The 13,567-nt window shown below is 56.1% G+C and overlaps 1 protein-coding gene across 1 annotated transcript in view; it reads right to left on the bottom strand.

Annotated features, from left to right (window-relative positions):
- MYO18B (myosin XVIIIB) overlaps positions 1–13,567 on the bottom strand; it is a 76,152-nt gene that overhangs the window by 45,621 nt on the left and 16,964 nt on the right. Inside the window, exons 12-21 of the mRNA XM_075718415.1 lie at positions 12,003–12,173; positions 11,024–11,114; positions 8,543–8,735; positions 7,053–7,133; positions 6,418–6,565; positions 6,126–6,285; positions 4,725–4,908; positions 3,759–3,951; positions 3,068–3,177; positions 295–360 (exon numbers count right to left, since the gene is read on the bottom strand). Of these exons, the coding sequence (XP_075574530.1) occupies positions 295–360; positions 3,068–3,177; positions 3,759–3,951; positions 4,725–4,908; positions 6,126–6,285; positions 6,418–6,565; positions 7,053–7,133; positions 8,543–8,735; positions 11,024–11,114; positions 12,003–12,173 (1,397 nt within the window). The remainder of the gene's footprint in view (positions 1–294; positions 361–3,067; positions 3,178–3,758; positions 3,952–4,724; positions 4,909–6,125; positions 6,286–6,417; positions 6,566–7,052; positions 7,134–8,542; positions 8,736–11,023; positions 11,115–12,002; positions 12,174–13,567) is intronic.

Below are 13,567 nucleotides of genomic sequence, written 5' to 3' on the forward strand. Positions count from 1 at the left end.
CATTTACTCCCATGAGACATCAAAGGTAATTAGGAAATTACATGACACAAGAGGCCAGATTTCGAGAATTAGGTACACAGTTTACCCAGGGTAACGTTTTCAAATGGGAATTAGGAGACTTCCGCTTTGATTTTCAGCGAGGCTTGGTTTCCCAGCCCACCTGGGCACTGCAGGCAACAGCAGAGGAGAGGCTTTCTCTCCAGTTTGGGAAGCTTTGGACAGCTGGCAGCGCCCAGCTGGCTGTGCCCATACACACCGAGAGCAACAGGGAAGCAGAGCTCAGAGCTGTCGTACCTGGCTGCGTCCTATGGCAACACTCTTCTTCTCCAGATCCAGCACCTGGAAGAGCTCCTCTATAGCCTGCAGAGAAGGACCACATGGCAGAGTTGCTCAGAAAACATTTACACCCTGGCACAAGCTTGCTGAAATGGGGAGCAGAGGCCCCCAGTCCTAACAGCCATGCAGTAAGGGTGCATCCAGCTGTGCTCTTGTCTCCTCCTCCCCATGCAAAAGCACACCCGCCCAGCCCGAGAGCAGCCTCTGAAATGGCTGCCCCAGCCTTGGGTCCTGGTGCAAGAAGGACTTTCTGCCCCAGAGGCTTTCGGCAGGATGGGGAGCAGAGATCTGCAGCTGCATGCAAGGTTTTCCCCCTTTTGCTGCCATCCCTGATCTGGAAGGACCCTGATGCATGGGCAGCCATGGAAGGAGGCTACTCAGGGGAAGAGCCTGTCCTGGCACCATCCAGCCAGGCTCCAACGACTCTGTGCAGCTGCGAGCCCTTGGTGCTCCCCTCCTGCCTGGCACACCAACAGCTCGGCCTGTGGGGCCGAAAGCAGAGGGGAGAGCACCGAGTTCCCCCTCAAGCCCATTGGCACAGAGCTGAGCCCCCACAGGGACGCAAGCAGGAAATTAGTCCCGAGCCGTAGAAGCCTGAACTCAATTACTCGGAGCTTTGTACCAACATGCGATACAACGGCCTCGCGCATCTCCTCCACAAAGGACAAACCCACATGAGAAATATTTCGGCATGGCCCCAGGAGCACCTTGCTGCAGCAGAAATGCAGCCCCAGCCCTTGCCAGCAGCTGTGCACACACCGGGGCAAGGTGGGGATGGAGCATGTGAGTGCACGGGGGACAGACCACCACAGCGCACAAAACTGTGTGCCAGAGGTGAGGAAGCACCAGCACGACGGCTGTGCCCTGCTCCTGTGGCACTGCTGGGACTGGAGCCAGACGCAGGACTGTGTGGGGTGATCCCATCCCATGCGCAACAGCGGGGGCCGTTACTGCTGCGCCATCACACCCTCACCACAGACAAGCATATCTTCTGCTCCAGTGGCCGAGTTAATGCAGCTTGCTGGGAAGCAGTCTCCAGCTAACAAAACCACGTGGCAACAAGCTCCAGGGAAGATGGGATTTTTCAAATCCCCTGCTTACACGCTGCTGACGAGGCACCCTCTGCCTCCTTAAAGCATTTAATAACAATATTGACCTTTTCCGACTGTCAGACTTGTCTTATTAAATCCCAAGGTCTTAACTGAATTTGCACATGCTGGCTGGCAGTTTGCACAACAGAGCACGTGCCCATGTTTAATTCATCTCCTCTTGGCTCTTCCCGGCTCTCAGTGCTTCTCAGCTTGCTCATAGCCTGTTCCAGGGGCAGGGGTGGTTCTCCCCAGTTTTTGCTATAAATTTATTACTAAACAAATAAAACTGGCAAATCTCCACCTTCATTCCTGAGCTCCTTTGGCCTTCAGGCTTCATTGGACGAGGCGAGAAGCCACCCTGCGCTGCTACTTTACAGGTGCCTGAAGGCAGGTGATGCCCTGTCCCCAGCAACCTCCATGGTCCCTGCTCCGCTGGGTGCCTGGGAATGCTGCCTGGCTTGTCCTCAGCCAGATGGTTTTTGGAGGACCCAGGGGGAGGGAGGGGGTGCCACCACACTGGGCCAGAGCAATACACAAATCCTGCCCTCTGCACATGCCTCCAGTCCCACAGTTTGTGCCCTGTCCTGCAAAATGAGACCTACCAGGCATGCAGCCAGAGCACCGGAGGACTGAGGCACAGCCCTCAGCAAGCAGGATTTTCAAAGCCATTTCCTCTTGAGTATTAAAATGAAGCAATAACAGGCTTCATTTCCAGGCTGATTTCTCCAAGTCCTCTCCACGGTGCAATAACGTTGGCAAATGCAGCCCATGCCAGGCACGTTTACCGCCTTTGCAAAAACAGTCCTCAGGGGGAGAAACTCCGGGACAAAGAGCCAAGCTTGGCTGCTCTGCGAGGTTGCTGGAGAACCCGCATCCCTCCGTGCTTGGGCACATGTGGGAAGGATGAAGAGGGGCAGGATGCAGAGCCACCTCCTGCAACCCAGCGCTGCACCCATGCAGGATGCAGCCCCACTGCCAGATCACTCCTGATCATTGCTAGGGAGCTCCAACCGCCCAGCACTTGGACGTACAGGCTGACCCTGCAAACTCCAAAACCCAGTCACCACTTCTCAGCAGCACCGTGAATGTTGGTGTGCTACCCTAAGCCTTGCTGAACATGTTTTTTCTCCTTCATCCCTAGTTCCTGAGGACAATCTCGCATTTAAGAAACCCCCAGACCTGCACTGACAACCCTGCTACTAAAGCTCCTCAACAGCTGTCCAGATGTGTGCTCCCTCCCATGGCGGGTCCTGCAGCAACAGCGCAAAGGAGCATCACCCACAGCTGTTGGGAGACGCTGGAGCTCAGCTGCCCATGGACCTGCAGGTATTGACCCTACAGCAGCCAACAGAATAATATCAGCAACACCGAATGCCTGAGTGAGGCAGGACTGGGAAGCAGCTCCTGTCCCAGGGCACGGAGATGCTGGTATGACCCAGGTCATTCGGAGAGAGGACAGCCAGGCTCACACAGGGCACAGGCAATGCCAGTGCAGCGGCTGCCTGCAGTGAGCTCCAGGAATTGCTCCTTGTTGCAAAGAAAGCCCTGACCGTGCTGCTGAAGGCTGGAATTGCTCTGGCACCGGCAGAGCCCCACGTAGGGCTCTCAGCCCTTGCCCCCCAGGCCAGCCCGGGACGCACCTTGCTCTCGTCTGGCACCTCGTAAGCAGAGGTGTACTTCTTCATGACATCCGGAGCCAGAACCTGGAAGCGCCGTCGGAACTGGGTCAGGAGCAGGCGATCCGCATACCCTGGGGACAGACAGATATCGCTGGGGGCCGCGCCAGCCCAGGGGCACGTGGCTTGCACTGGAATGCTGGGGAGGGAACGGGCGGTGGGGGCTGCTGCGAAGGGTGGCGCATCCTGCACACAGCAAAAGATATCGCGGGTGGTGGGGACCGGGGGAGATGCTCTTAGCAGAGAGAAACCCCTGCAGTGAGGGCTGGGCAGAGGGAACGAAGAAGCAAGAAGAATGAAGGAGATGAGCTCGAGGTGGCCAGATGCCATCCCAGCAACTCGTGTCGTGCCTCCTGCATGAGTCCCTCTCCCTTTGGCATGGACTGTGATCAGTCAGTGCAGGTCCAGCCTGATGCACAGATGCACAAGGGAACCCCACCGGAGCTGTGCCACCTGGCAGCACCGCATGCTGCGGGCAGGAAAGGGGCCGAGAACCCCTGCAAAAAGCAGCAATAAAAACCCAGGGGTTTTGCTGAAGTGGGGCTGGCGAGAGGCAGATGATGAGCAAAGCATGGAAGGGCTGAGCTGCCAGCAGGGCAACACCGGCAGGTGGGACCGGCACGGCACACAGCAGCAGCGGAGGGCCGGGGCGTACCGATGCGGTGCAGGCGCAGGGCATCCAGGAGCTGGGTCCCCTCCAGCTGGGCTCGCAGGGTCGGCACGTCCAGCCGCAGGGCTGCATCGGGCGGCACAGGGGGCCGAGGGACCGGCCCATCCGCCCCCGCTCCCGGGAGGAGGCAGTGGACGAAGTGCAGCTGGGACCGCCGGAGGAGGTTTGTGAGTGCATCCTGCCAGGCAAGCAGAGGTCAGCCGGGCTGGAGGGGGCGGAGGGGCAGCATGTGGCAGTGGTGGGAAACACTCCCCGTGCACCCCCTGCCCGGTGTCTGGGCAGGTAAAGGAGCCATCCTCAGAGCCCTCAAAGCCCACGTGCATGTTAGGAACAACAGCTTCGGTCAGAAAGGTGAGCCCAAGGTGCAGGTCACAGATGCTGAGCGGGACCCTTCCTCCTAATGTCCCACGTTTTCAGCTGATGGGCCATAAAAAGTTACCAGGGTTGAGGGTTTCTTGGCGGAGGGTTGCCAGGGACAGCCAGCACCACAAAGCGGGCTGGCCGGGGAGTCTACAGAGACTGATCCTTGTCTCCTCAAGAGATTTTAGGCACCTAACTACAGCTGAGATCAGCAGGAGCTTGGCACGTGCCCAGCACAGAGGGCTAGTCTACTTGTCTGAGTGCTTAAGAGGATTAAGCGGCGGCACAGCAAGGTGCATGTGTAATCTGCTTTATGATTTGTTTGCCTGGGATGCTTTCCCTGAGCAACAGCAGTGCTGGGGAGGCTCATGACCACCCACGGCCAGAGCAGCATTCCGGGCCAAGAGCCCTGCGGGACACAGAGCTGCACTGGTGACCCCCCGCCCCACACGTGGGAGGTGCCTGCCGGGGGGAGCAGGGCTCCTGCTAAGGAGGAGCACGTCTAAGGCAGGGTCTCAGTGTGGGGTCAGGATACGCAGTGCTGCAAACACCCCGACCTGCAGCCACGAGGGTCTCGGTGTCCGCACTCACCGCCTGCAGTTTGAGCTGAGCGCACACCGACCTCTTCTTCACAGCTGCGAAGCTGCTGGCGAAGGTCTTCCTCACGCAGCTGTTGCGGTGCAGGACTGCCTGGGAGCGTCCCTCCAGCCCCGCCACGGCGCGGCAGGCCAGCGGCGCCTGCGAGCGCGGCAACACCAGCTCCTTCACGGCGTCTCTGTCAGGGCGAGCAATGAGATGGGGCGGTGGGGCCACAGCGGTGCCGGTGCTGGGGAACCTCTGCATTCAATGGGGATGCGATGCCCAGCACCCCAAATTCGGCATTGGTGCTGCGGCAGGGCACCTGGTTGCAGAGCAGGAGTGCTGGGACACCCCCCACCCCCTCTGTTCCTTTCTGGTTCAGGCACCGAGCTGTTCACCACTATTAAAATTTTCCTGAACTGAAGCCCAAAACAAAATGAGCTGGGAGTGTTTAAGCAGAAGGTTAAAATCACCCTGTGTGTGGAGACATCTGCAGAAGCTCAATGACATTTCAATTCCAATTTAGTTTACAAGGTTCCTCAAAGTGGTGGGGAAAACCTGAGCGGTTGCTGCACAGGGAGCTGCCCTCAGCCGGTGATGTCTTAGAGCCCTGACCCACGCCAGACGCCCAAACCTGCGGCACTGCGGAGCCGAGGACATCGCGGGGTCCCCCTGTGCCCCCCACCCTACTGCCCACGCCTGCAGGAGGGGACCCCCACTGAAACATGAATGGCACAGATCTGCTAACTCGAAGAACCCAGACAGCTTTGATGGAAAGCTGTTCACCGCGGCATTATTCACCAGCTCGCTCTGTAGCGTCTACTGCGATCACAATGTGTACATCTGGCTGTCAGTCAGCCCGGGGGCTTGATGGCTGTAAGTCAAATCACTTGACATCTGCTCCCCCCACCTTAACTAAACTCTCAAGATTCCCACAAAGCTGGGTTGAAAGCTGTGTTTTTTTCTGACTTCCTTGCAGTTTTTCCCCCAGGCGAAGCTGGACTCCAGCAATGCAACGCTGGTGTCGGCAGGTGCCTCGGGCTGCCCTGCACGCGGGATCTGCTCAAGATCCCGTCCCCTCCTTGCCCATCCTGAGTTCAGATCAGCTCCGTACCCTGGGCTGTGCATTGGGCAGGAGGGTGGGGGAACAGGCAGGGACCCCTTGCAGCCAAGGCCACCCTGGCTGGCCGAGTCGGTCAGGCTATGGGTCCTCTCCTCCCCATTGGGATGCCCCACAACCCTCCGCCTTCCCCCCCACAAACCACCTCTCGGAGCTGGGGCAGGTTTGCAATCTCCAGCCCCAGCTGGAGCAGCACAGCTCACGGTGGGGGTCAATCCAAACCACTCTCACAGGCACGGGGATGACCGCCACTGCCATGGGAGACCAGCCCTGCAGCACCCCCTCATACTTACATCTTGGACCGCTGCAGCACCTGGACGGCGTTTTGTGCCGAGAGGTTGAGCTTGGCTTTGCTGACCCAGCCCGTGATGTCGTAGCGCACCGGGTCCGTGCCCAGCTGGTGGAAGATCTCGAAGTGCAGCGCCTGCTCGCACCTGCGCATGTGGCCATCCCCTGCAAAGGCACCCCAGAATTGCCCGAGAAGAAAAGCCCAGTGAGATATTTAATTTGCTGCATGGTTTCTTAAATTGCCAAAGCTAAATGGTGATGCCAAAGGATGGGGCAGCCAAGCTGACCCAGACTTACCCTCCTGATTGGGTCCCTTTGTGGCAAAGTAGGAGCACAGGCGGTCGAAGGCAGCGCCGTCCCCGGAGCCTGGGATCAGCACCTCCTCATCCAGGATCCACAGCAGCCCCCTGCGATCGGTCTCTGGGCTGCCGGGCATCACCTGCAGCTGCTGAAGGGAAATGGCCTTTGGTGACAGGGAAGGGACAGGAGGGCTGCGGACAGCTGGCTCCAGCCCCAGACATGCCAGCCTGCTCCCACACTGCTCCCCGCCACCTCTGCTCAACCGTGCCCCCAGTCCCAGAGCAGCCAGACCAGGGTCCGGAAATCCTCCTGGCCTGATCCAGCTCTGGACATCACCCAAGAGACCCCCGCAGTCACACATTGACCCAGAGAGGCCAGTCATCCCGGCTCTGCAGCCGGGCTGGGAGAGGTGCCCAGGCTCAGGGCTTGACCAGAAAGGGTGCTTGTGTTTTAAAAATCCAAAAAGGTCCTGGTTGATGCTGTGCCCTCCCCTGCAACACCCTGGGCTGCTCTGTGCAAAACACACCGTGAGGCCCCATTCTACCTCTGAAATCCTCACCCCTCTGAGCACAAGGATGCTTCAAGCACGGCCAGAGCAACCAACTCCCACCGTGGCCACAGGGACAGGTTACCTGTGAGGAGCTCAGGTCAATGACGGACAGCGTGGCCAGTGGCGAGCGCTCTGGAAGATCAAAAGACACCTCAACATTTTCCTGGAAAACATTATTTAAAAGCTTGCTTCAGTCATGAGCTGGCATCTGAAAGCCAAGAGGAGATCTGTTTGCACAGAGCTGGAGGAGGATGGTGCGGGCTGCGCTCCCGCTCGGCTTTGCGGGGAGCCAGCGCCAGCGGAGCGGAGCAGCCACCGGAGACACCTCTGCCGTGACGCAGAGGCATGGCCACGTCTGCCCCCGTGGGCTGGGCTGTCAGGACTACCGGACCCAACAGGCTTCTGCAGCACTTTGTGGATGTCAGACAAGCTTCATAAATCATGGATATGACAATAGCCGAGGACTTATGAGAAAGCACCAAGAGAACAATCAATTATTTAATTTGCAGCTTGCAGGTATTGTTTCCCTTTCTCAACCGAGGGCTTCAGGCTGCGAGCCCCCGGCTGCAGGGCTCATCACCACCCATGGCTCCAGCACCCCCTCCTGACACCCCTGTGATGTGCCCTGGAGCGCAGGGAGCCCCCCAGGAGGGGCAGGGTAAGCACAGCTTGCTCTTGCTCACGTGTGAACCAGGAATGTTCAGCAAGAGCTGTAGCTTTAATGCCTCTCCATGGTAACACGGTGAGATTTTGCTCAGGATTCAGGTTTGCAGCCTGAGCGTGCAGGTGGAGCAGAAAGCAGCAGCCAAACCTGAGTTTCTTCTTACCAAAGGCACGTGCCACCGTCAGCCCCATGTGTGACCCAGCTCTGGGAGCAGATGGGTCACTGGGGCTCGGGCTCACAGTCGCAGTCCCGTGGCTCACAGGGAGACGTCTTGCACCAGGGCAGCCATCCTTAGCCAGCAACAAAGCCAAGGCAAGGCGAGCCTGCCGAGCCTGCTGTCATTTCAAGCTCGGCCAGTAACTACATATTCATCACTAGTGAAGAGCACATATACACTTACTTGGCGCAAGTGATGTGTGAACATTAAGCCATGGGAATTCAATGATTTTCCCAGGGCTAGAGGCATTAAAGCAACTTCTGCAAGCCTAATAAGTTCATCTCTGCTTGTAGATTTTTCAGAAGCTTATTTCTGCAATAATTTATCATTTTCCTTTCTATTCTGTATTATTCAACACCTGAGGAAAAACTCAGCTGCACCAACAGAAGGGCGTGAAGCCTCCTGAGCTGGAACAAGCCTGCCCAAAGAGATGCCCAGACAGCCCGGCATTTCTAGCAAGTCAGAAATACCCAAGAGGATCCATGACTGGGGCAGCGGGGGGACCCGGCTCAAGGCTACCACTCCATACAGACCCCTCATTTCTGCAACGCTCCTCCCATTAAAGCTGCTGAAATGTGTTATTTGGTCACACCATAGCAGAGCACAGGGACCTGTTGTGTCAAAGGCAGCCCCGTCCCCAGGTGCTGGGAAGCGGCTCCTCGGGATGCTGCTCCCAGCCTTCGCTCCTCACCTCTCTGTACCTCTCCATTTCCGAAACAAAGGTTTTCTCGTAGAAAAGGGCCTGCAGCCGCTCATGCACGTAGTTGTGGCAGAGCTCTTCAAAAGTTGCCGCTCGCTCGCCCCGCTGATGCCGTGGGTTGTGAAAGCCAGGAGTGTCCACCACAGCGATGGAGGCCATGGAGAGGTGCTGGGAGGAGAAAGACCTGGGGAAAGAGCCACACACACCACAGGGTTTTACCCACAGATGCATCTGAGCTCTGCCTTCAGAGGTGACACTGCCTTCTCCCCCCAACATACACGTCCCTGCGCGGGCACCATCCCACGCAGCAGTGACCAGCCCGGCGCTTCCCATCTCCCCCTCTCCCAGTGTCTCCAGTCAGGGAGAACCCACACCTCCTGGCTCAGCTCGTTTGCTTCTCCCTTACACTTCACCCAGCTTTTCTTTGATCTACTCAACCCAGCTTCTCCTCCCAGCCTGGATGGAGACATGTGGCATGGGCTGCTCCTGACCCAGGCTAACAAACACTTAACGGTGGGGTGGGATGAAATGCCACCCTTCCCACGCTTGGCCCCATCCTAGCACTCTAGTTATTTAAAGTGCTACGTCTTCATCCCAACATGTTAAGTTTGATGGACCAGTTGATTTGAAAAGCGGCTAGCCCCGGCTGCTGTGTCATGCTATGCCGTCTGTAGCGTTTTTACAAGAGAAGCTGCCAATGTTCAGCTCCTGAGGAAATCTCTAATGGGAACCGTAGCCTGTAACACGCGTGATCTGAGAAGCAGACATCAAGGGCCTTCTTGGGAGAAACAGAGATGTTGTTTACTTCTTAAAATGTTGCTTGCAGCAATTTCCAGTATTTCAGATAAGGACAACAGGGAAGTCTGACCCTGAGAAACCTCTGAGATTGTTTTTAATGCATATTTCTGAAACAGCCATTGCGCTGTGTCGCTTCGCTGGCTGCAGTGCTGCCTGTTCCCCAGCAGCCCTGCCAGCAGGGCAGCCCGCCACTGCATCGGCAAGATTAAAGGAGATGATTTCTCCTTGATAGCAAGGCACCAAGGATCCCAGCACCTCCATGAAAGCACAGGTTTGAATGAAGAAACAGAAGTATATTTATGGATAGCTCGCAGAATTTTGTAGCAGCACCGTCCTGCAACCAGAGTTGAAAAGATTCACGTTCACCATCGACTCACGGAGGAAACAGCATTTTCATGATGCACTGACACATGCCACTTCACCTGGATCATTGTTGCAATGGTTTAATAGGCTTTGGTGGGCTGGTGTGGAAAATAAAGATCGGCAAAACAAAGCTACCTTTAAAGGGAAGAGGGGGCCCGGGACACATCCTGAGCTAATGCTGTTATTCAGGAGAATCAGCAACATTTTGCTCTTCTGTCAGCCCTTAGAGCACCATCAGCAATTTCCCTTTGGAATGTGGTTTGCTAGGAATTACAATAAAATATTCAACTGCAGGTTAAAATAAACCTGCAGTGACAACACAGAGTATTTTTGGGCACCAGTTTTTATGTGGATGCTGACTTCAACAAACTGAGTTGTGCATCAGAACTGAGAAAATGAAATGGTTCGGGGGCCTGATCCTTACCCTGGTGTTAAATTATTCCATTTATCCAAATAAATAATTTTGGATTTACAGCAACTGAAGCAAGAGATACATCAGGCCACAGAGGATGTCCTTCCCATCCTGGCTCTCCAGATGGAAATAGGCAGAGTGAGGACAAGCCCCCGGGGCAGAGGAAGGTGCTGCTGGCTCAGCCACACCAGCACCCAGCAGCAGGACATGGACACAGCCTCCCAGGGCACCTCGGCAGCTACTCTGGTGCCAGACCCTCTCACTCTTGACATCTTGATCCTCTCCTGCAATCAAGCTTTTACCATCAAGTGACTCTTACCATGCATCTGCAGGGCTCACTGTGGGATTCCCTGACTGGTTTATTACTCTGCCCGTACTCGTAACCTTGATTTCGGTCTGCAAAGTCACATCTATTATTAATAGGTAGCCGGGCTGCTCCTGTCAGCGGTGCGATGCCCTGCTCTCCGCTGCTCGGTACGTCTGCTCACCGTGCTGCCTCCCGGCAGGCAGCTTAGCAGCTGCAGCAGAAGCGGTGCCAGCCAGGCGGTGCCGGTGCCAGTGCCAATGCCGGGTCTCCGTGCCAGGCTGCCCACGCCGGCAGGAGCAGCAGGACACTGCTGCCCCGTGCATCACCCAGATGCACAGAGACTGCTGCTCCGTGGGGCCCTTCATCCCTGGTGCTGGCTTGCGTGGGGCCAACAGCCCCACGGAAGGTCCCAAGTGCCAGCACGCTCTCCCAGACGGAGATTTACAGATAACTTTCTTTTTTCATCAGGCAGCAGTTGCCTGCTCCATGCCTCTCTCTGGAGAGCCCCCAGCAAAGGTTCCTCTTCAGCAGCCCCAGGAGAAGGAACCATCGCCCACAGGCACCCTCAGCGCGGCACCCGGCAGCTCTGTACCTGTTGATCAGTGAGACGACCGCAGCAAAGAGCTCTTCATAGAGACCCAAAGCCATCCCCTCCACGCACTCCACACCCGTCATCTTCGGCCCTGGCACAGGCAGAGAGAAAAGCAGGCAAAGACACATCATTTTTTTCCAGCTGAGTTCAGCCCACATGGATCCGAGCCGGTAACAAGGGATTCCCTCGCTCGGTGGGCAGGATAACCCGCAAGGCTCCCAGCCTCTGCCTGCCAGGCACAGCATTGCTCCGGTTACACAAGCAGTGCGTGCCCACCTGCCTGCCTTCAGCTCCTCTAGTGCCTCCTGCCTAATGTATATTTAAGAAATAAAACCATTGTCACGTTAAAGGCCAGTTCTGCAAGTTCTTGCCTTTATTGGAATAACTTGCAGAGGCCCAGCTGTAATTCTGCTGCCGAGGACAAGTTGGGCATGGAAAGGCTGACCTTAAAGCCGGGCGGTATCTTGCACCCCCCGCCATGTGCATGCTGGATTTGCCTCCGTGAATTAGATCCATATATTAATTGGAGGGTTATAGTGGCTCAGCAGCAGTTTGTCCAGCAGGAGCACAACTCCCCGCCACGTCCAGGTCTCCTTGCAGTACACGGGCGCACACAGCACAATGCTGTTGCAGCTTCATTTGTGGGCACGGGGAAGGATGCCCACCCTGCTTCCCTCCTGGTTGGGTTTTCCCCCCCCCTCCCTTTTCTAGGGAGAGCTCTCACAGCATTTAAGCCACATCACTTATCTGCCAGTGGCACTATCTGGATTCGCCTAATCTTCAGGTGTCCCTAAGGAGCGGCAGGCAGGGTCAGGCATAGAGCTGAGGGTAGCTACATGACAGACCACAGTTAATAATTTAATATGAACATATTTAAAATAGACCTCACTGCCTGAAAAGAAAAGCCCAGAGCGGCACAGAACACTGCATTTCCCTATCACCCATAAATAAAGAAAAAAGGGATGCAGCATCCCAGTACCTGCCGGGCTCTCCTCCGCTGGGGGCAGCCGGCTGCCTCGTGCTGTGACCTGTGCCAGGATCTGCTTCAGGTGGTGTTTGAAGACGGCTGTGGTGAGCTCCTCCAGGTCGCAGCCCAGCACCTCTGCGGCGTTGCTCGCACACTCGAATTTCATGAACTGCTTCCTGCCAACTGGGGAGGGGGACGTGGCGGGGCACAAACAGGTCAGGCAGAGCCAGCCCGAGCAGAGCTGGGTGCGGGCTCTGCGCCTCCAGCAAACATCCCTGCCCACTTCCACGTGCAACCCCTCAAAATAAAATAAAACAAAAAAGGACTGCTGTTTGCGGCGTGGGATGAGGAGGTGGGTGGAGGTGCTGTACCACTGCACCCCACTGTCCTTCCATCCCCCCAAGACTGCTGGATCAGCCCTTCCCTCACATCCCTAATGGGCAGTTTCAGTCCCAGCACTGCCCTTGCCAACCCACTCAGAGCAACGGCCCTGCAGACCACAGCCTGGAAATGCCCTTTGGGCAAGGAGCTAGTTTGGGCAGAGCAGGCAGGAGCCATGCTCGTGGGAAGGGAGAGGCCTTCTGCCCCCTGGCATCGCTTGGACACTTGGCTGGGATGGGGATGCAGAACAGCTGTAAATCAACCCACACCAAAAGACGGTTTCTGCCTTGAAGGTGTGGCTGCTAGGAAGAGTTTTAGCATTACCTCACTCCCCATCTGCATAACATCACTAATTGAACCGAAAAGCTTTTTCCTCCTAAAAGACCATTTGCCTCCTCCTGCAGTCCCTTCTCCTTCAGGGACAACTCCCCTATCTCTCTCTAGGCACCGGACCTGGTCTTGATGGCTCGCCCGGCTCCCGCTCCTGCAGTGTGCAGTACACGGGGCTGTCCTCCCTACGCACATGCTTCTGCTAACAACAGCTGTAAGGATTTTCTCAGCTTTGCAAGATACTTATCATATTAAAGGCTGGCTGACTCGAGAGACGTTGACAGATTTGTCCCTTGGGCAATCATTTAGCATAAGAGGACCTTGGGTTTTTTGGTCAGAAGATAGTTCAAAACTTTAAAGATGTCAAATCAATGCTTTTGAACGTATTTTCCCCACTATAGTGCTCCTCGGGTGCTCAGAGCATCCCATCTGCCCAGCAAGACCAGGCAGAGAAGAGACCTGCTCCAAGGAAATATTTTGAGGCAATTCGGAGTGAGTCAGGGACCAGGTGGACCATGTGACGTATGCTGCTGCTGCTGCAAGCATGGCATCAGTAACATCGTGCGTTTCAAGAACTTCAGTGGAGCAAATGAGCAGATGTGTTTATGGAAGCTGATGGGATTATGAACCAATCCCTCAAAATCCTGGATCACCTTCCTCAGCCCCAGCAATGTTTGCTGTCCCCGTCAGCCTGAGAGCAACACTCCTCCCAGCGCCGTCAGCAAACAGAGCTGGCACACGTTATTTACATCTAGCAATAGCAATTCCAGCTTAATGATTAAAATCAACAGGGAAGCAATCTGCCTTTTACAAATCCAGGAAAGAAAGGTGCTGCAGAGGCAGACGGCTGGCGCACGCTCAGGAAC

This window comes from Pelecanus crispus, chromosome 11, assembly GCF_030463565.1.
Source record: "Pelecanus crispus isolate bPelCri1 chromosome 11, bPelCri1.pri, whole genome shotgun sequence".
Classification (NCBI taxonomy): Eukaryota; Metazoa; Chordata; class Aves; order Pelecaniformes; family Pelecanidae; genus Pelecanus; species Pelecanus crispus.